The following is a 21,570-nucleotide window of genomic DNA, read 5'->3' as shown; positions in this document are numbered from 1 at the left end:
GGTATGACCACTGAGCACAGAGGAAGGATTAAGCCCTGAGCACTACCAGGTGCAGTCCAAAAATAAAGCAAAATACAACGAAAAAATAATATAGTTTCCTAGTTGAAGGGATCAATAATGAACAAATAATAAACCAAATAAAGCATTGAGGGGCCAGAGCGATAGCATAGCAGTAGGATGTTTGCCTTGCATATGGCCTATATGATACTGACCTGGGTTCCATCCTTAGCATCCCATATGGTCCCCTGAGCCTGCCATAATACACCCCTGAGCACTGCAGGGTGAAGTACAAAAATAAACAAAAATGAAAATTGTAATTTCAGCATTGTGAATATGGGGAGAAGAAAATAGTTATTAAAATTTATCTGGGTCCTGAGCTATAGCACAGTGGGGAGGGCATTTGCCTTGCACATGGCCGACTGGCTCAAATCCTGGCATTCAATATGGTTCCCAGAGCATGCTACGAATGATTTCTGATAACAGAGCCCAGAGTAACCCCTAAGCACCACTGCCCCAAAACTAAAAATCTAAAAAATTAAAATAAATTAAATCAAATATATCTAAGGCAGTTAATATTGTACTTTTTTTTAAAAAAACTCAATAAATAAAAGTAAATAATATAGTTTTCAATAACACAAGTTATTGTCAGCTATATTTATATTGATATATCCTATATATCAATATATTGATTGATATGATACATCATATATATGATATATCAGGGGTCTTAAAACTACGGCCCGTGGGCCACAGGCGGCCCTCAGAGGAGTCTGATCCGGCCTGCCAGCAGTGAGCGCTGTTTGGTTGCCAAGATACCTGCCAGCATATACACTCAGTGTATATCCAAATATCAGGAACCATGCAATCAAAATGGTAACCATCTTTGATAGCACTTATGCCTGTGAACAGACTTTTTCAAGAATGAAACATCTGAAATCTCCAACCAGATCAAGATTAACTGATGCCCACTTGTGTCACTTGTTACGGCTGGCAGTGACAAATATGGAATCGGACATTGACCATCTCTTTAGCCAAAAGCAGGCCCACAGTTCCCACTGAAATACTGGTGCATGATCTGTTTATTTATAAATGGTTTTCATTTTATTTATATAAGATATGTGCAGTGTGAGTAGGAATTAGTAGCTCATAGAGTCTGGCCCTCCAGCTCTCTAAGGGATCGTAATCCAGCCCCCACTTTAAAAAGTTTGAAGACCCCTGTGATATATCATCAATGTATCATATATAAATATATTGATATGTTTCATAGTGTTTTATATTTAATTATAACGTTTAATAAAAGGTTGAATTTTTAATAGAAAGTTAAGTAATATGTAATTTGTACACTAATTATTAGTGTGAATATGAAAACAAGATTTATATCTATTTAATAAAAATACCTAAATTTCTCAATAAATACTTTTGAAAAATTGATATATTTTAAGTAAGTATATTCTAATGTTATTAAAATTAAACATTTTTATTCAAGTAATCATTTAATATACGCCGTTCTAGTACCAGAAAATTAGTTCAGCTTTCTGAATGATCTGTATTGCTTTCAGGAGACAGAAATCCCTAGCACCCCTAAATATTGCTGATATAAGTCCCACACCACTAGAGAAAAGAAAGTGAGGTTTACTGATAATAAACCTTGTGTACAGTTTGTTAAAACTTTATTACTGAGTTTTCAAAATGGAAACATGCTTTTGCCATTTTTATCTCCTTAGGTTCCACTTTCATTTGCAACACACACATAATTCCAGTGAAAAACCAAGAGGGTGTGGCAATGATGTTCATTATTAACTTCGAATATGTGACAGATGAGGAAAATGCTGCCACCCAAGAGAGAGTAAACCCAATATTGCCCGTCAAAGTTGTAAACCGTAAGTAAAAGACAGCGTCCATATAACGTTCTTGGTATTATGCTACTGTAATAGTTTTAATGTCTTTCAATTCAGTTCTTAATAAAGGTTTATAGTTTAAATAAACTATAATAAAATTATTTAATATTTAATTACAGAATTAAATTATTTCAAAGTCATTTAACTTAGACATACCTTAAAGATCAGCATTTTTCCTTTTTTCTTTCTTTTTCTTTTCTTTTCTTTTCTTTTTTTTCTTTTCTTAATTTTTTTATTTTTTATTTTTGGGCCACACTCAGAGTGATGCTGCAGGCTTACTCCTGGCTATGCACTCAGAAATCACTTCTGGCTTGGGGGACCAGGGATTGAACCAAGGTCTGTCCTGGGTCAGCCCTGTGCGAGGCAAACCCCTACCGCTGCGCCATCACTCTGACCCTTCTTATTGATAGAAATTTAGAAAGTTTTCAAGAAGAATTGAACATAAAACTTTAATATGTGTATATTTACACTCATTGACAAAATATACTCAGGAGACACCCATAGGTGGAATCATTGGGTTAAAGAGTTAAAAACATATAGTTTTTTTTCAGGTGTCAAAAAAAACCCCACTTACATAAGGTTCTGAACATTTTATACTAGCAATTGTAGCATATTAGAAAAATTTCCAAAGCAAAGTATTATGATCAAATTGAGTTAGTCTTCTTGATTTCGTTTGTTATTATAAATAATTAGTTTGTAATATTTATATATATCAAACATTGTAGATGTTTTTTCAACTGTCAATTATTTTCTAGTCTATAATTTTATAAATTTTATTTTTTGTCAATCTTATTTACAAATTGTTAATGATAGTTTCATACATACAGTGTTACAACACTATACCATCCATCAGAGTGACAGCTTTTCTCCATCATTGTCTCAGTGTGTGTTTCTTAAACCTCATCTTACTATCTCCCTGCTATAACAATTGTTATGCCCTTTATATTTTTTATATCCCATATATGACAGAGATAATTTGGCATTTGACCTCTTCTTGCTGACTTTGTTCAGTGCGGTACCCTCTCATTATATCTGTGTAGAGGCACATTGCATGATTTTGTTTTTCCTATAGACAAAAATTAGTCCCGTGTGTGTGTGTGTGTGTGTGTGTGTGTGTGTGTGTGTGTGTGTGTGTGTGTGTGTGTGTGTGTGTATATATATATATATACCATAGTTTCATGTATTAGTGAACTGGAGTATTTAGTGTTAAGAATCTTAGCTCCAGGACCAGAGCGATAGCACAGCTGTAGGGTGTTTGCCTTGCACTCAGCTTATTCAGGACAGATCTGGGTTTGATTCCCAGAATACTGTATGGTCCCTAAAGCCAGGAGCAATTTATGAGTGCATAGCCAGGAGTAAACCCTGAGCATCACTGGGTGTGCCCCTCCCCAAAAAAAATCCCAAAGGGAAAAAAGAATCTTAGCTCCTTTGCTATATTGATTTCTAGGCATCTTCCTTTTGGACACAATTATCAACGTTTCTTGTTTCCATATAATAGTGCAAAATGTATGCATATTTATTTTGAAGCCTAATATCTTATTGTACAGTTTACTTTTATAAACGTGGCAGTGGAGTCGTTAGGGATTTCTATATATTCTTCATTTTCATTTCTTTTCTTTTCCAGGGGTTACTCAGGGTTATGGGAAGCTGGAGATTTATCCAAGATTGGTTCTGGGTCAGCCATGTGCAAGGCAAAAGCCCTATAGCTGTGCTATTGCTCAGACCCCTTCTTCCATTCTTTTTACAAATAGTGGTAGTTTGTAATTTTATTTTTTAATTTTAAACCCAATCTATTAATCTAATTGCTGTGTTTATAATTTTTAATACCATTTTGAATAATGATAACAGTAGCAAGTGTGGCAACATTTTTGTCTAATCCTAAATTTTTATTGCTGGATAAGATGTTTGGTTTTTTTTTTTATATATGGACTTTAATCCATCCAGGTAAGTTTCTCTAGTAACATTTTGGTGAGATTTTATCACAAATAGCTAGTGAATGTTGTCAAATATTTTCTCTCTATATATTAACATCCATATGGTTTATATCTTTTATTTTGTTACTGTAGTATATTACACAAATTGATTTCTGTATCTTTGACCATACTTTCATTCCTGGAATAAAACCCATGATGTAACTATTTTAATATAATATTGAATTTTGTTTGCTAAGATTTTATTGAGGTTCTTTGCATCTTATCTCATCAGGGATATTGGTCTATAAAGTTCCTTTTATTCATGTCTCTGGCTGTTTTGAATTTCACATTAATATTGGCCTCTGGGAATTTGAACAAATTTTTAGCGTTTTTGAAATAGCTTGAGATACATAGGTCATATTTTTAGAACTTGGTTGGACACACTCAAAGTTATATAGAATTTACAAACTATAAAGAACACTTTGATGAATGTTTTAATCATTTTCATTCTATTTTATTGCTTACATTGGTCTCTTCAATTTCTTTATCTGATCAGTCTTAGGAAAATTTTTGTTCTAAAATTTATTTTATTTTGTTTAGAATATGTAATTACTGTGAGAAAGTGGTTCATAGTTCATATGATCCTTTCTATTTCTATGCTATTTCTGTTCAATTGTAACTTCTCCCATTTTGTTTTTATCAAATTTAATATTTTTCTTTTATATTTTCTGTGAGTCTAAGAGTCTACAAAAGACTTTACAATCTTGTTTATTTTTTATAGAATAACCTCTAGGTTTTATTGATCTTTTGCATTGCTTTCATAGTTTCTAATTCCCTTATGTCCACTCTAATTTTTATTATTGCCTTCCATCTAATGAGTTGGGGCTTCATTTCTCCTAGTTTCAATATCTGTGAGGTTCTATTGTTTGAGTTTCATCCTTATTTCTTGATATAAACCAATAGAGCTATGATCTTCTCTTCCCTTATGGCACTGATTTTGTTGTGTCTTCTATGTTCTTAGAGCTCATATTTTTCTTCTCATTAGTTTCCAGAAATTATTTTATTTCTTTTTCAAAAAGTTTTCTTCTTTTCCAATAATATTTAACTATCATGTTTCTTTGTCTCCAAATGATTAAGCTTTCACTACATTTCTTTTTTTTAATATTTTATTTAAACACCTTTGTTTTCTAGTTTTAAGTCATTGTTAAGTAAAAATATTTGATACCATTTCAATGTGTACCAACACATGGTGAACAGTGTACACCATAGACAAGGAAGTGTATTCATCTTTTCATAGAGATAAAAACCCTCTAAATGTCTGTTAAGTCCTGCTCTTCCATACCTTTAATCATACTTCCTTACTGATTATCTCTTTATTTGATTTGTCTCGTGGTTAGGTATGGTGCTACAATTGCCTGCTGTTTTGCTGCTGCCACTATCTCCCTTCCAACATGCTTATAGTTGTTTTATATAGTTTGATGTCCCTTTGTTTAGTGCATACATGTTAGATTATAAACTTTTTATGTTGTATTGATATATATATATAAGTATTCTTATTACCATTTCATTTGAATTTTATTTTGCTTGATATAATAATGACTATCCCTGATTTTTAACAATAAAAGACATTTTTAAGCAACATTTTTCTCTATGACACTTTCTAATGTTTCTCTAGTTACCTGTTTAAGTCCATTCAGATCACAAACTGCTGTTAGCATTTTATACCCAGTCTGTTGCCCTCTAATTCTGAGTTAAAACCTTATTTGAAATGAGTTCAATCACTCAAAGAAGATTTTCAGTCTTGATTTTCACTTAGTTTCTGAATGACTATTGCTACATTCCCTGAATTAAGTTAGCTGTTCTTGGTCATCTATGTTTATGTGAAAATTGTAAAATAATTTACATACAATTTATAGATATTTTTATTTTCTATAATTTTCTGTTTTATTAATGACAATCTTAAGGAAATTGGAATTTGTGTCATGTAGGAGATTGAAAGCCTTATCACAGAACTTCAATAGCATAAAAAGTACCTTGTTACTCTGTATAGAAACATACATATATATATATATATATAAGTACATATATAAAACATGGCCCCAAAGATGTATGTGTGTGCCTAGTGTAAAGCTGTAGAAAATATAAAAATAACAGAAATTTTTATAGTTTAAGTTAATTCCTTGGGCATATCTATTACATACCTATATTACAGTACAATATTATGTTAAATCAGTCTGGAGCAAATATATCAATGTAATATGATAGTAGTAGTTGAATGTTTTGCTCTAAACAGTATAGATAAGAACTCAAAATCACAAATTTGTCAGATTATCATATGACATATATATAAATAAAATTGAATATTATTAAAAATATTTACTGGTGCCAGAAGATAGCACAGTGATAGGGCATTTACCTTACAAGTGCTGTGTCGGGACAGAGACGGGTTCAATCCCTGGCTTCCCATATGATTCAACAAGCCTACTAGGGCAATTTCTGAGCACAGAGCCAAAATTAACTTCTAAGTACCATTGGTTGTGACCCAAAAGCCCAAGTAAATAAGTAAATAAATAAAGATTTACTGTTGCTTTAAGTAAATGTCCATTTTATATTTTTTATATTATAACATGTTAATTCATTACCAAGTGTTCTTTGCGATTGTGCTAGGTATACTTTATATAATGTCAACATGAGCTTTGGTAATTAATATCAATGCAATTATTTTTTGGGGGGACAGAATATAATACAGATGGAAAGGTACTTCCTTGCATGTGTCTAAACCAAGTTTTTTCTCTAATACTCCAAATGATCTTCTGTGTACCACTTGGGGTAATTAAACTCTTAGTATAGAACCAGAAGTAAGCACTGAGCACTGCCAAGTGTGGCAAAATTAATTAACTAATTTATTTTGGATTCTAAGTATTTTTGTTTATATTGTATTTACAAATTCTTTTTTTTTTTCATTAAATAGATCCTTCCACGGTCCATCAGATTAATGGAAAATAGAGCAAAGTGAAAAGTGTAGTTTATCTACCTCATCGCAAAGAATATTTAAACGGATTAAAGTGGCCATTTAAAACTTAAGAACAAATAGAAAGATGAAACTTTAATCTCCTGAATGAAATACATCTATACAGAATCCCAATACTTAATGCATAATCTGTGAAGCTATGATTAAAATAGTTTCTCATGTGTAAGCCATAACAAATTTAGTAAAGCCTAGTTTATATATGTGTGTGTGTGTGTGTGTGTGTGTGTGTGTGTGTGTGTGTGTAGTTTCCTTAAATAACTGCAACTTAAACATATTATCATTAGAAAGCCTAAAACTGCGGAAAAACTATTCGTAGTAGTCATAGGCTCAATATTTGCAACAGTGTTTTAGTTTTATTGTAGCTTTTTAGTTATTACATTCTACAAACTTCCACTTATTTGGTTTTAGAATTGAAGAGTTTATTGGTATATCAAGCAGAAAATATTAAGAGAGTCACTGTCTTTAATTTTTTTATTTTAAAATAAAAAGGTTCCTCAAAGTGGTTGGGAGATAGAACAAAAAATTATTTAGCAATGGACATGCAAATGAAAAATCAGTAGCTGGCAGGGATGTGGAGAGAAAGGAACTCTCATTCACTGCTGGTAGGAATATTGTCTAGTCCAGCCCTTATTGGAAATAATATGGAGATTCCTCAAAAACTGAAAATTGAGCTCTCATTTGATCTGGCTATACCACTCCTAGGGATATACTGTAAGAATACAAAAATCCAATGCAAAAATCCCTTCCTCTTTGCCTTGCAAGCAGCCAATCCAGGACCTAAGGTGGTTGGTTTGAATCCCAGTGTCCCATATGGTCCCCCGTGCCTGCCAGGAACTATTTCTGAGCAGATAGCCAGGAGTAACCCCTTAGCACTGCTGGGTGTGGCCCAAACCCCCCCCCCAAAAAAAATCCCTTCCTCACACCTATATTCATCACAACACTTTTTACAAAAGCCAGACTCTAAAAACAACCAAGTGATGAATGGCTAGAGGAACTGTGGTACATAACACAATGGAATATTTTGCAGCTGTCAGGAGAGATAAAGTCATAAAATTTTCCTATATATTGATGTACATGAAATCTATTATGCTGTGTGAAATTAATTGGAGGCAGAGAGGAAGATATATACAGAATAGTCTCACTCATCTATGGGTTTTAAGAAAAATGAAAGACATTGAAATAATTCCCAGAGTTGAGGGCTGGAAGGACCAGCTCTAGATATAGAGTTCACCAGAAAAATAGTGAGTGAAGTTAGAGAAATAACTAAGCTGAAACTATTATAACAATGTCAGTGAGTGTGGGATGTAGAAAGCCTATCTCAAATATAGGCAGGGGGTGGGGGGGAAGAGATGGGGGCTTTGGTGATGGGAAAGTTGCACGGGTGAAGGGAGGTGTTCTTGTTATGACTGAAACCCAACTGCAATTATGTTTGTAATCACAGTGTTTAAATAAAGAAATTATTTAAATAAAAAAGAAAAATATATGCACATTTTATCTTGTTTTAAAATCAGAGTCAGTGCTCTACTATGAAGTTGACCTTAAGTTCATTATAAGTTAACATATTTTAAATGATAATATCTTGACTCCTTTAATCACTTTTAAATATATTAATGTTTAAATTTCTATTTACTTAATTTACCGTTCTTACCAATGCCAAAAGTCCAGTTAGTACTTTAAAAAGGACCAATTTTTGTTATCCACAGAAAAAATATAAGTTATTATACTGTGTTTTAATTCTGAATAAATATTTCAAAATTAGAATATAGAGTGATATAGAGTCATAGTACAGTGGCAGGACACTTGCTTTTTTTTTAAATGCAACTGTTTCTGGTTTGAACCTTAAGTTATCACCAAAAGACATCCTTGAATATAGAACCAGAAGAAAGTCCTAAGCATAGCAAGGTATTGCAACAAAATAATATCTATAAAAAAGTCAAAATTCTAGCATTAGAAACTATTCTTTTTCAATTTTTGACATTTTTTTCTATAACAAATTTTGGAGACTGCTACCAACAAGAATTCTGTTAATTCTTATTCCAGATATTTTCCATTCTCCTTTCCAATAACCATACCTTCTAGAATTTATATAGAAAAAGTACAGGCAAGAACCTCTTTATTTACCCACCCTTAGCAAACACATCTTACCTCTGGGTGATAGATATTATCTAAGGCTCAGTTTTCTACTTGAAACCCAGACCCTCCTAACTACCTTGAAAATAATTTCTACCCATGAGATCATGAGTTTCATCCTGGCACTGCTGAATATTATATTTATGGATTCCCAAGTACCACACCATTTTAGTTCTTTAGGATAGCAGCAGTGTCCCTTAAAAAAAAATAGAAATATATTCTCGGAAATGCCCACCTCTCATGGATTCAGTGCATCTCTTCTACAGTCTCTTTTTCCTTAGGAGTCCATGGTGCAGTATGTATATCAGAGCATAGTAATATATTTTTTTTAGTTTTATAATGATTCTCTGTTGTCTTAAAATATAAAACTTAAATGTTTTATGAATAATGCCAAAGAGTTATTGTGGTATGACTTCTTATAGGATCTCATCTTTAATTAGAGCTCTCCGCTTCATCATATATTTTAATTGTGGTTTAAAACACTACTTTTTTTACACCACTCTATTTGTATAACATAATGTCTACTGTTCTAGAATTCTGGCATTTCTTTCTTACATGGAAGCATTTGTGGGTAATTCCTAAATTGTGTAGGTAAATTTAATTGTAACTTGTTCTTTGACATCCTGCCTCACATATATTAATACCAGTATATGGCTAATAATTGAATAACATATTGAATAAGAAAGCTAAAAATAAAATACAAATAAGGGAATGTTAAAAAATTGAGAATGTCAAACATATTTGAAGTAAATAGTCACCTTCAATTAGCCTGAATAACAGACATATTTTTTCCACATGGACATGAACCACTATTTTACAAATAATTAACACATAATTGTGGATCCCATTATAAATACAAATGTTATTTTACATGGAATTATTATCACTTATTACTACCTTGAGATTATCTATCAAAATCAATGAGTCTTTACGTGTGCTGCCATTAATATCATGTTTCAACATATTTGAAATTCAAGATATTGAAAACTTATTCTAGAATAATTTAAAGAAAAAAAACAGGGGCATAAAATTTTCTTTGACTCAGAAGAACCAATTTTTGCCACAGGTTAGCATATTCTGAGAAGACCTTGGCCACTCTTTGCTTCACTTCTTATTTCTTCTAATCAATGAGTCCTACCACAACACATAAAAAACACCACCATATTCAATGGTCATAATGGGAAGGCAACACAGAATCCCATCACACTTGGTGGATAAAGATGGTATTTCTAAAGATCCAGCTAGTATCTGTGACTGCTATAGACTCTCTGTGGAAGGTTTTAAAAAAGAAAATTTGAGTATGTTCCACGAACTCAAAGTAACCATGGAAAATAAGCCCAAAAGACTCAAGAGAAGATGAAGGTAGAAATAAAAAACTTCTAACAGAAATGGCAGAACCAAAAAACTTAGTAGACAAAATGAAAATCTCATTGGAAGGCCTAACAAACACAACAATAGTTTCTGAGGACAGAATCAGTAAGCTTGAAATTGACCTGCATAAGACCGCCCAGTGCTATAGCAGTAATGAGGGGGAAAAGTCTAAAAATAAGTGAACAGGAGATGGAAAAATCTTCAAAATAAGTGAACAGAAGACAATAGAAATTTGGGCTTAAGTCAACAGATGCAATATTAGAATCATTGGGGGTACCAGAGAGTCAGAAAAAACCCACTATGAAGAAATAATAGTTAAAGGCATTATTGCTGAGAAGTTATCAGAACAGAAGAGTGCATGCACCCACATCCTGTATACCAAAGAGTACCAGATAAAAGAGACACTAATAAAATTATCCCAAGATACATATTAATCAAATGATAAAAGATAGAATATTGAAGCAACAAGATAAAAAATGGAAACTATATATAAAGTATTATCCTTTATATTTACAGAAAATTTATTAAAAGCAACCCTCTAGACCAAAAGATAATGGTAAGATATAGTAAAAATGATGAAATGAAAGCCTCACTCAGAATACTTCACAAAGCAAGACATTCATTCAGATTTAAAGGAAGAATACACAGCTTCATTGATAGACATTTATTCAGTAACTTTACAGACTCAAAATACCTGAAAAGAAGAAATGAAGGGTCTATTTTTATTTTAATGATTTTTGTTTTTGGTTTTTTGGGCCACACCCAGTGATGCTAAAGGATTACTAGTGTCTATGTGCTCATAAATTACCCCTTGTTTGGGGGGACCATATGGGATGCTGGTGATTGAACCAAGGTCTGTCCTAGGTCAGCTGTATGCAAGGCAAATGCCCTACCTCTGTGCTCACTCTGGCCCCATGAAGGGTCTATTTTAAGTCAAGAAAACTCCCACAAACACACCAAACATCTATAAAAAGATGTCACAAAATTTCATTACAATAATCCCTCTTAACATCAGTAGGTGAAATATACCAATTAAGAGCACAGAGTGGCAAAATGGATGAGGAAATTGAAACCAATATTTTGCTGCCTGCAAAAAATGCATCTGAATAATCAGAGCAAACACATACTCAAAGTCAAAGGTTGGAAGATAAACTTTTAAGCAAAGAACTCCCTTAAAAAGCCTGGTGTGCCAAAACTAGTATCAGATAACATAAACTTCAGGTTTATAATAGACAGAGAGGGTAATTTCTTAATAATTGAGGGATATCATGAAGAAATCACACATCTAAACAAATATCCACCAATGAAGTTCAGCAAAACAATTAAACTGAAGAAAGATATCATAATAGTACAGTAGTAATTAGAGAATTCAGTACCAATCTGTCACTTCTTGATAGCCTCAACAAGGCTAAAAATCAGTAAGTATATACTAGTTTTGAAGTAAGAAATGGATTAGAGTGGATTAGTAGATATGTACATATATGTGCATAGACATATATAGCCATTCATCCCCATAAAGCTTAACACATATAATTCTACAATGCACACGAGACATTATCCACATCAGCCTCATTCTGGACCTTAAAACATGTCTCCATAAAATCAAGAGGATAGAAATATCAACTCTCTTCTCAGTCTATGATTCACTGAAAATAGAAATGAATCACTATCAGAAATAAAGAAGTAACATTAACACAAGTGGGTCACGGTGGAATCAAAAAGGAAATCAAAAGAGTCCTGCTAACAAATGAGAATGAAGACATGAAGTATCAAAATTAGTGGGACATAGCAAAAGTGGTACAAAGAGGAAAAATTGTAGCTTTACAAGCATTCTTTAGGAAGGAAGAAAAGACTTGCATAAATAACTGAATTGACACAACTAAAGAAATTGGAAAATGGTCAACAAGATGAGCTAATATCAGGCAAGCAAAAGGAAATAATAAATATTAGAGAATAAGTTATTAACTGGAAACCCCCCCAAATACAAAATATTAAGGAAAGCAAGAGGTGGTTCTTTGAGCTAATAAAAAGATTACCAAACTATTAGCAAGACTCACAAAACAAAGAGAACTTAATAAACCAAATCAGAAATGAAAGTGCATATCACAACAGACAATACAGAAATTCAAAGGATAATTAACTAGTCATTACTTTGAGATTTTGCCACAAGAGAACCTAGAAGAAATGAATGAATTTGCCATCTTCTGTAACCTCCCAAGGTTGAATAAGAATACCTGAACAGACCTATTGCTATTGAGGGAATTGCAATGGCAATCAAAATCTTCCCAAAAACAAAAACTCAGGTTTAGATGGATTCACTGGTGAATTAACCAAAACCTTTTTAAAGTACATACTGCCAATATTTCTCAGGTTCTTCAGGAAAATGAACAAAAAGAAACACTGTCAAATAGTTTCTATGAATCTAAAAATACCCTGATATTAAAAGCATATGGAGACGCCACAATGAGAATCACAGGATGTTAAAGATGCAAAGATCTTTAACAAAATACAAGCAAAACAAATCCAACAATTCATCAAATCATGACTATGTAGGATGCATTGCAGACATGCAAAGATGGTTTAACATATGCAAGTCTATCAAGATGATACATTTTATGTATATTATTTATAAAATACATAAAAATCATATGAACATAGCAATAAATGCAGAGAAAGCCTTTGACAAGATTCAGCAGAATTCATGTTAAAAACTCCAACAAGATGGAAATTGAAGGAATTTTCTTTAATATAGTCAAAGCAATTTACCACAAACCTATGACAAATATACTTTTCTCTAATATCTAGCACAAGACAAGACTGCCCCCTCTCACCACGTCTACTTAATATAGTACTGGAAGAACTTACCTTAGCAATAAGGAAAAAATATATATCCAGGGCATTCAGAAATAAAAGAAAGAAATCAAGGTTTTATTGTGGCAGATGATATGATACTATACATAGTAAATACTAAAAATCTACAAAAATAGCTTTGAGAAACAAGATATATAATAAGTTGGTAGGCTATAAATTTAATAATCAAAATTCATGGCTTTTCCATATACAAATAATGAAAGAGAAAAAATAGATGTTAAAAATAAGAATCCCATTCACAATTGGGCCTCAGAAAATTAAGGATCTTGAATCAACTTAATTGAAGAGGTAAAAGACATGTACAAATAAGACTACAAAACATGACTCCAAGAAATAAAAGAGGACACAAGGAAATGGAAACACATAAACTGCTCATGGATTTGGAGATTAACATAATTAAAATGACAATACTTCCCAAAACATTGTACAAATTTAACATGATTCCTATAATAATAGACATGACATTTAAAAAAATAAATTAAATTCTCCTCTCCTGAAATTTATATAAAACAATAAATCTCCATGAAAAGGTAAAGCAATTCTGAGAAAAAGAAGATAGGAAGTGCCAATTTTCTTAACTTCAACTGTTCTATAAAAGTTATTAAAACAACATGGTATTGAAATAAATAAAGACCCTCAGATCAGTGGATAGACTTGAATATTCTGAGACTAACTCTCAGGAATATGATCAACTAATCTTTGATACAGTGGAAATAAATATGAACTGGAGCAAGGAAGCCTCTTCAGCATATGGTATTGATAAAACTGTTCAGCTATATGCAAAAATGCAAACTCAGATCAACTCATAACACCATGCAAAAAAAAAGTCAAATCAAAATGTATTAAAGATCTTGATGTTATACCTGAAAGCATAAGGTACATAAAGGAAACCATAGGCAAACTATGGTATTTAAGCTAAAGTCATCTTCAAGGATGAAATACCATTGACTCAGTGAGTGGAAGCAAAGATAGACAATGGAACTACTGTAACATCTAAAGGTTATGGGCATCAAAGGAAAAGGTGATTAAGATACAAAGGGTATCCACTGAATCGGAGAAACTATTCACCCACAATTCATCTAATAAAGGGCTTGTATCTACATTATACAAGTCACTGATAGAGCTTTGCAAGAAAAAAAAAACTTAAACCCCATAGAGAATGGGGAGAAGAACTAAAATCAGATCATTTATTGGAAATGATCACACTGTATAAGAATTGGGTACTGAAAGTAGATATGGTGATATTCATGATACCGCTCAGTAACAATATTGTGAACCTCAGTGTCTAAAAGGAGGAGGGAGAAAGAGAGAGAAGGAATGAGAGAGGAGAAAGAGGGAGAAGGAAAATGTGTATACTTTTTCTTGTGTAGGAGGGAGGGCAAGAGGAAAAGTGAAGACTTTGGTGATGGAGAACATGTACTGATGAAGGTTATTGCACATTGTATGACTGAAACCCATTTACAAACTGATTTATAAAATACAGTTGTATTATGAGCAACCATCTAACCATGGTGTTTAAATAAATAATTTTAAAAATTAAACTTAAAAGCACAGAAATTTACATGCTATGATAATCATCTATTCTGACCATTCTGTGACCTTTGAAACTATTAACTGTAATTAATAGATTTAGTTTTAGTTAACAAATATTTAAGACACAAATATAGAAATGTTAAATATTAACACAAACTAAATTAAATTTCCTTGATATCTTGTTCTTACAGTAGGTTGTACATGTTAAAATTTTCATTGAGTATAAAGTAAATTCTATTTTCTTTGAAATAATTAAAATCAAAATAGTCAAACTGACAGATAATTTATTTTATGATTACTTAAATAAAAGTTTGAATTTACCTAAAAGCCTTGTTTGATGCTAAATCTAGCACTCAAAATACAGATAGTAATTTAAGCAATTACATAGCAGATTTAAGCCACTGAAATATATTCATGTGTTCAGGATTCAGTATTTTGAATAATTCACACATATAATATGTAGTCTCTTGAATTACCCCCCCCTTACATCTGCATCTCAGCTTTCAGAACTTAAGCTAAAAAACAAAGAAATTACCTAAAATGTTTATTTATAAAAAAAAGGCCCTCATTGTGTTTTAACTATATCTATAATATCAAAAAGTCATTTTTTAATTCAAAGATGATTTAGTAGGAGTAGTAGTGTAGAATTCTCTCTCCTACAGCATTATTACAGAAATAATACACATTTTGGAAAAAATTAATTTAAATGGTTTAGAACTATTATTTACTGTTATGTGTTTAGAAGTATTTATTATTTTTGTTTGTGTGGGGTGATGGTTTTTGAAACACTTGATGCTTAGGGCTAACTCTGGAATCTGTGCTCAAGGATAACTCTTGGTGGATTTAAAGGACTTTATGAAAGGCCACGTATTAAATCTGGGTTAACTAAATGTAAAGCAATCCTCTACCCTATGTTTTACTGCCACAGGCCCAAGAAATCTCTTTCTGGAAAAAAAAATTAAAGCACTATGATTTACAAAGTTATCCATAGCTGAATTTTAAACAAACAATATTCCAATACCAATCCTACTGCCAGTGTCAAGGTTGCTTCACCATGTCCCCTCCCTCCCATAACCTCCTGCCAGCCTGCCATGTAAAATAGGCATCATTTTAAGTTTAATTGTTAAAAATTTGGCTATCATGACCTGCATACACTTAACACCTAACTCCTGTTATCTTTCATCTATCTTTCTTCCCCTCCCCTCTACTATTTGTTTCCTTCTACTTATATGTGGGTTCAAAGTTCAGTTGGGTATCCACCCTTTAAACCATTGCATATTTTTATCCAGTTATTCTAAATACCATTCCTACTTTCAAAGATTAAATTTGATACAGATTAAAGCATACATAGTTAGAAAAAATGTAGAAAATTTAGTTATAATTTTCAATTATTTTATGCTTGCTCACCTAGGTTTTGAGAAAATACATATTTCTAAGATCAAGGAAATTACTGTAGTTGAAAAGCAGTATGTCTTAACAATGAATGTTAATGAGTACCTAAATTTGCATATCCATACTAGAGTCTACATGGGTGTTTCATTTGGATGTTTCGTAGCTTAGCAACATACAAATCAGGCACAATTTATATTTAAACATTTGGGTAACTAGTATCTAAACTCTAGGTTTGCAATATCCAACAAGAAAGTTCGTATTAACTTGATTGTTTCATCATCATCCTTGTCAAATTAAGTTAGCACATTATTATGTGTTATTATTAAAAGAATAGAATGCATTTGTTGTTTTGTGTGTGTATGTGTGTGTGTGTGTGTGTGTGTGTGTGTGTGTGTGTGTGTGTGCGTGATTTGAGAGCCTTAGCAGGTGTGACTCAGAGTTTACTCCTGGCTTTGAATTCTGATATCACTCATTTTAGACCAAGGGAACCATATGAGGTACGCAGGACTGAAACAGGTTGGCTGCACGCAAGGCAAGTACCCTTCCCACAATCTTTTCAACCCAATTAGAATGAATTCTTAATTTGACATTTGGAAAATAAAAGTTGAATCCAAAAGATGTGGGAAGAGGGAGTCTTAATAAATCATACACTGATTTGCTAATTATTTGTTGTATAGAAAGTAAATCGGTTTATTGAGTAAACATTGATGTTTTGTTCGGATTTCCATGAGAATAATAATCGTAGATAGCTGCAAGTAGTCTATAATTCCTCCCTGTTTTCTTCTCTTTTCATAAATTGTGTTTACTGAACTTATTATCTTAGTGTAAAATTCTGTGTTTTTTTCCAATATCTCTTGCCCTGAGAAATGTACCAGGTATTTTAATTTGTCAAAGCATTACTGATCTTATTGCTTTATAGTTTTGTTATCTTTACTTGTTTATTTGGAATTACATCTTATATACCCAGGGCTTACTCCTGGTAATGCTCAGGTGACCTTATATGGCACTGGAGATTGAACATAGATTACCTTGGTACAAAGTGAGGCAAGTGCCTCACCTGCTGTACTATCTGTCTGATCCCTATATTTACTTCTTTAATGAGTCTCCTATTTAGCAACTCAATAGACTTCCGGTTGATCTAGAGTTTAACTGTATGCACTGCCTGATTTACTACTACTCATGAATCAGGTTATTCAGGTCATCATTGGATTTACAATAAATGAGGCTTCATACCGAGTTTTACAATATTCTGGGTTCTTTCAGGAGTCCATAGCTAACAAGGTACAATCTTATAAATATTTCATAGTGAGAAACATTTTGTTGTAGAATATCTCTACAAACTTTTTCCTAAAAAATAAAAAAATTCACTTATATTATGTGCCAATTCCCTGTTTATAAACTAATTTATTTTGTAAACTATACAACATATAATTTATTTAAGGAAAACTATGGAGACTTGACTTACAAAGGTGTTTTATAACTTTAAGATTATAACACTTTATACTCATATATATTTTATGTCTTCAAGTACTGGTATGGAGCAAAATCCGTATATTTTCCATGTATTCTTTCCAGATGAGTTGCAATTAGACAACTAAATCTGTAACGCAATATAACATGGTCATATTAACCTAGTGATGCATAAAAGACCATCTGTACCACCTTGGATATGATTAAACTATAGGAGCAACTGAATGCCTATGTGATCACTAATTTTAAAAAGGCAGCAAATTGTTTTTAAAGGAGGAGAGTAATGGGTCTGATAAAAAATGAAAAAATTAAGCATTGACCTTCAGCATACTATAATAAGCTTGCAGAACTGATTTGTGAACAGCTTTATAACTCAATTCCATGTGCATTAAAAACTAATCAAATGTCTTCGGTGTAGTTCACTGACTTTTAACTTGGCAATTTATTTGAACATATAAAAGTTGCTAGTAGAATTATGTTAGAATACTTGTCATGATGCATTGTTATTTAATCTTATTTGCACAGATTTCATACTCTCAGCTACAGTTTATTAATCCAGAGTTAATGTTGAATGCACTTGCAGTTTATCTGAATATTGTGTCATGTATATTATCAGAAAATAAATTTTATTTCAATTATATTTAATATTATTACTACTCTTTATAAGTGAAAGTGTATATTAATATATTAGCCTGCTTAAATTTGAAATGTATGTAATAGTTATTTTCTTTAAGCTTTACTAGATGATAATTAGTTTGAAAACATTTTTACATATCTCTAAAATTAAAATAGTGGTTACTAAAAACTTCTGAAAAAGGTGATGTTAACAATGAGTGTTATACTTAACCCTAAGGTATAATAAAATTTGCCATTTCTATGAGCTGCTGAGTTCTATTTCATTAAGCATTTTTGTTCTGCAAATGTGTGTCAACACAATTCCAAGAAGCTAAGATTTTCTTACAATGGTTGTGCAATAAATATTCTCATTTTTGCATTGTAAAATGAAGCACAGTTTTTAATTTGTTCATGGAAATCATTTAACATGCTCAAGGAATCTTTCAAAGATAAAATTTGGTGAGCAAAACACACAAAGGTTCTAGATGTCTACTAAAGGAAAAAAATGTTTCACACATGTGAAACTATTAACTATGGCAAAAGTTATTAATGGAAGAAAGTGGATATAGTATTTGTTAGAGTCTTTGTTTTACATGCTCTCAAGCCATTTGAGTTCCCAACACATAGATGATCCCCCCACACTCATTGCCTGGGAATCACTCTTGAACACAGAGCCAGGAATAATCTCTCCGAACCATGGTGTATGGCCCTAAAACAAAAACCAAACAGGACCCAGAACAATAGTGCAGTAAATAGGGTGCTTGCTTTGCAAGAAGCCATCTGGTTTGATTTGTGGCACTCCATATGGCCACCTAGGTCCACAAAGAGTGATCTAAGTAGAGTCAGGAGCAAGCCTTTTGCACCACTAGGTGTGATACCAACCATCCACCCAAAAATACCCACATAATAAAGAAAGTGCTAATATATTTCAATGAAATAAAAGTTATTCCTTAAGAAATTACATTGGCCTTCAAACCTAAAGCATGTGCTAGGCAAGAATAATGAAAAGTACAAAACATAAAGGAAGTCCTTAATCTCAAGGTACAGACCTGCATAGGAATTAAAAATAACTATGAAAAGTCAAAACAATAAGAAGTTATCATCATCACACACCCTTAAGAATGGACATTTTAAAAAGATGAAACAATAAATATTATTAAGGATGGGTGGAGGGAAATTCCCTGGTATATAAAAAGGCACAACCATTATCAAAGAGTATTGTGAGTTATTTGAAAAATTGATATACCATATGATGCAGCTAGCTTATTTTTAGAACTTTCCTAATAGATATGAAACATGACATATAAATTATGAAGAAATGCATGTGCCTCATGGTCATCACAGCATTTTTCACAATAGCATAATGAAACTAACTTTAATTCTCATTGACAGATTAGTGGATAATAATGTATTATATGTACTTAATGTACTTTTGAAAAATACGAATTATTGCTATTTTCAAACAACTTGAATGGATCACGCTAGTATTATTAGTAAAATAATTCAGATGAAGGCAAACACTGTCTTTCAAATGGCATAAAGAAATATATTAACAAAAGTATCTCAACATTTAGGTGGTAAAAACAAAACAGTGATTATCAAAGGGAAGAAGATGGAGTATAGTGATGAATTCTCAGGATTTGAAACAAAAAAAGAATAGTAAAAGATTCTTACCCTTACAATAATACATCACTTTGAAGCATAATTTGAATTCTTTCATAATGTAATAATTATCCATTTTTCCAGTCTACACTAAATCCACAATGTAATCTACAATGCAAACCTTCTAGAATCAAGACAACACCTTGCTTCTCCTCATTTTATTCTCTTCCACTGGCAATATAATAACACCATGTGTATATTCATTCAGAACTACACTAAGTTCATTTCTATATATGTCTCTTTTATGCACAGTTCACCATCCCTTCTTTTGTTTTCTAAACTTCACTGCTCTTTTTCTGGAAAAAATAATATATATATATATATATACTGGAAAAAATACCTTATTGAAGTCAGGTCACTAACTATTATTCAATTATTGTTACTATTATGATACTTCATATTTATCTCAAAATATTTTTCTACAATATCCCTCATTCTGTGACTTAAGTCATGATTGTGTTTGTTTTATATTTTACTATTTCTATATTCATATTTTTGAATACATATTTTTGATATTAATGTTTTTCCTGTCTCCATTTGTAGGAAAACTTTTTGGTTTCAAGTTTCCTGGTCTACGAGTTCTTACTTACAGAAAGCAATCCTTGCCACAAGAAGACCCCGACATGGTAGTGATAGATTCTTCTAAACACAGTGATGATTCAGTAGCAATGAAGCACTTTAAGTCTCCTACAAAAGAAAGTTGCAGCCCTTCAGAAGCAGATGATACAAAAGCCTTGATACAGTCCAGCAAATGTTCTCCTTTGGTGAATATATCTGGACCACTTGACCATTCCTCTCCCAAAAGGCAATGGGATCGACTCTACCCTGACATGCTGCAGTCAACTTCCCAGCTGACTCATTCTAGATCAAAGGAAAGCATTTGTAGTATAAGGAGGGCTTCTTCAGTTCATGATATAGAAGGATTCAATGTCCACCCCAAGAACATATTTAGAGACCGACATGCCAGCGAAGGTATGTTTGTTTATATTTTTCTTTAAATATGAAAACATGTGTCAGTGGTTTATTAAAGGTAACTGCTATACTGATTTTTAATATTTCACTAATTTATTATTTTAAAAGAACAGCAGTGAAATAATGCTATTAAAATTGTGAGTTACACTGAGTTGTCACTGACTGCCCCTGCACATGAGTAAATGTTGGTTTTTCTCTTAATGATTTTGTCTGTGTATCTGAAATATTTTTATCATAATTAGCTGCCTATTCTATATCATGTTGATTAATTAATGCTTATTATGTGATATATATACATAGGTAATGAATTTACTATTTAATTTATATTCATTCCAGAGTCAAGCTGTGGATAAACTGTTATAACAATCACAGGACTATTTTATCGATGTACTCTATCCAAGGAAGAAGTATATGAAGTATACTGTGTAATATGAAATATATAAGTTAATTAGGGTTAAAGTGAGGATAGATAATGGAAAGAAGTAAGATTTTGTTTAGGAGGGTGGAGAAGGGATCTCTAAAACTCTTGGTCCTTTTTTTGTTTTTGTTTTTTTGTTTTCGGGTCACACCCGGCACTGCTCAGGGGTTACTCCTGGCTTTATGCTCAGAAGTAGCTTCTGGCACATTCGGGAGACCATATGGGATGCCAGGATTTGAACCACTGTCCTTCTGTATGCAAGGCAAATACCCTACCTCCATGCTATCTCTCCCC

General features: G+C 32.2%; 1 protein-coding gene across 1 annotated transcript in view; it reads left to right on the top strand.

Moving 5' to 3' along the window:
* The window catches only part of KCNH7 (potassium voltage-gated channel subfamily H member 7), a 480,494-nt gene that overhangs the window by 313,171 nt on the left and 145,753 nt on the right, over positions 1–21,570 (top strand). Inside the window, exons 3-4 of the mRNA XM_049773364.1 lie at positions 1,725–1,880; positions 20,430–20,858. Of these exons, the coding sequence (XP_049629321.1) occupies positions 1,725–1,880; positions 20,430–20,858 (585 nt within the window). The remainder of the gene's footprint in view (positions 1–1,724; positions 1,881–20,429; positions 20,859–21,570) is intronic.

Source organism: Suncus etruscus, chromosome 5, assembly GCF_024139225.1.
Source record: "Suncus etruscus isolate mSunEtr1 chromosome 5, mSunEtr1.pri.cur, whole genome shotgun sequence".
NCBI lineage: Eukaryota > Metazoa > Chordata > Mammalia > Eulipotyphla > Soricidae > Suncus > Suncus etruscus.
Note: the sequence above shows the minus strand (reverse complement) of the source record. Positions and strands in the feature narration are given on the sequence as shown.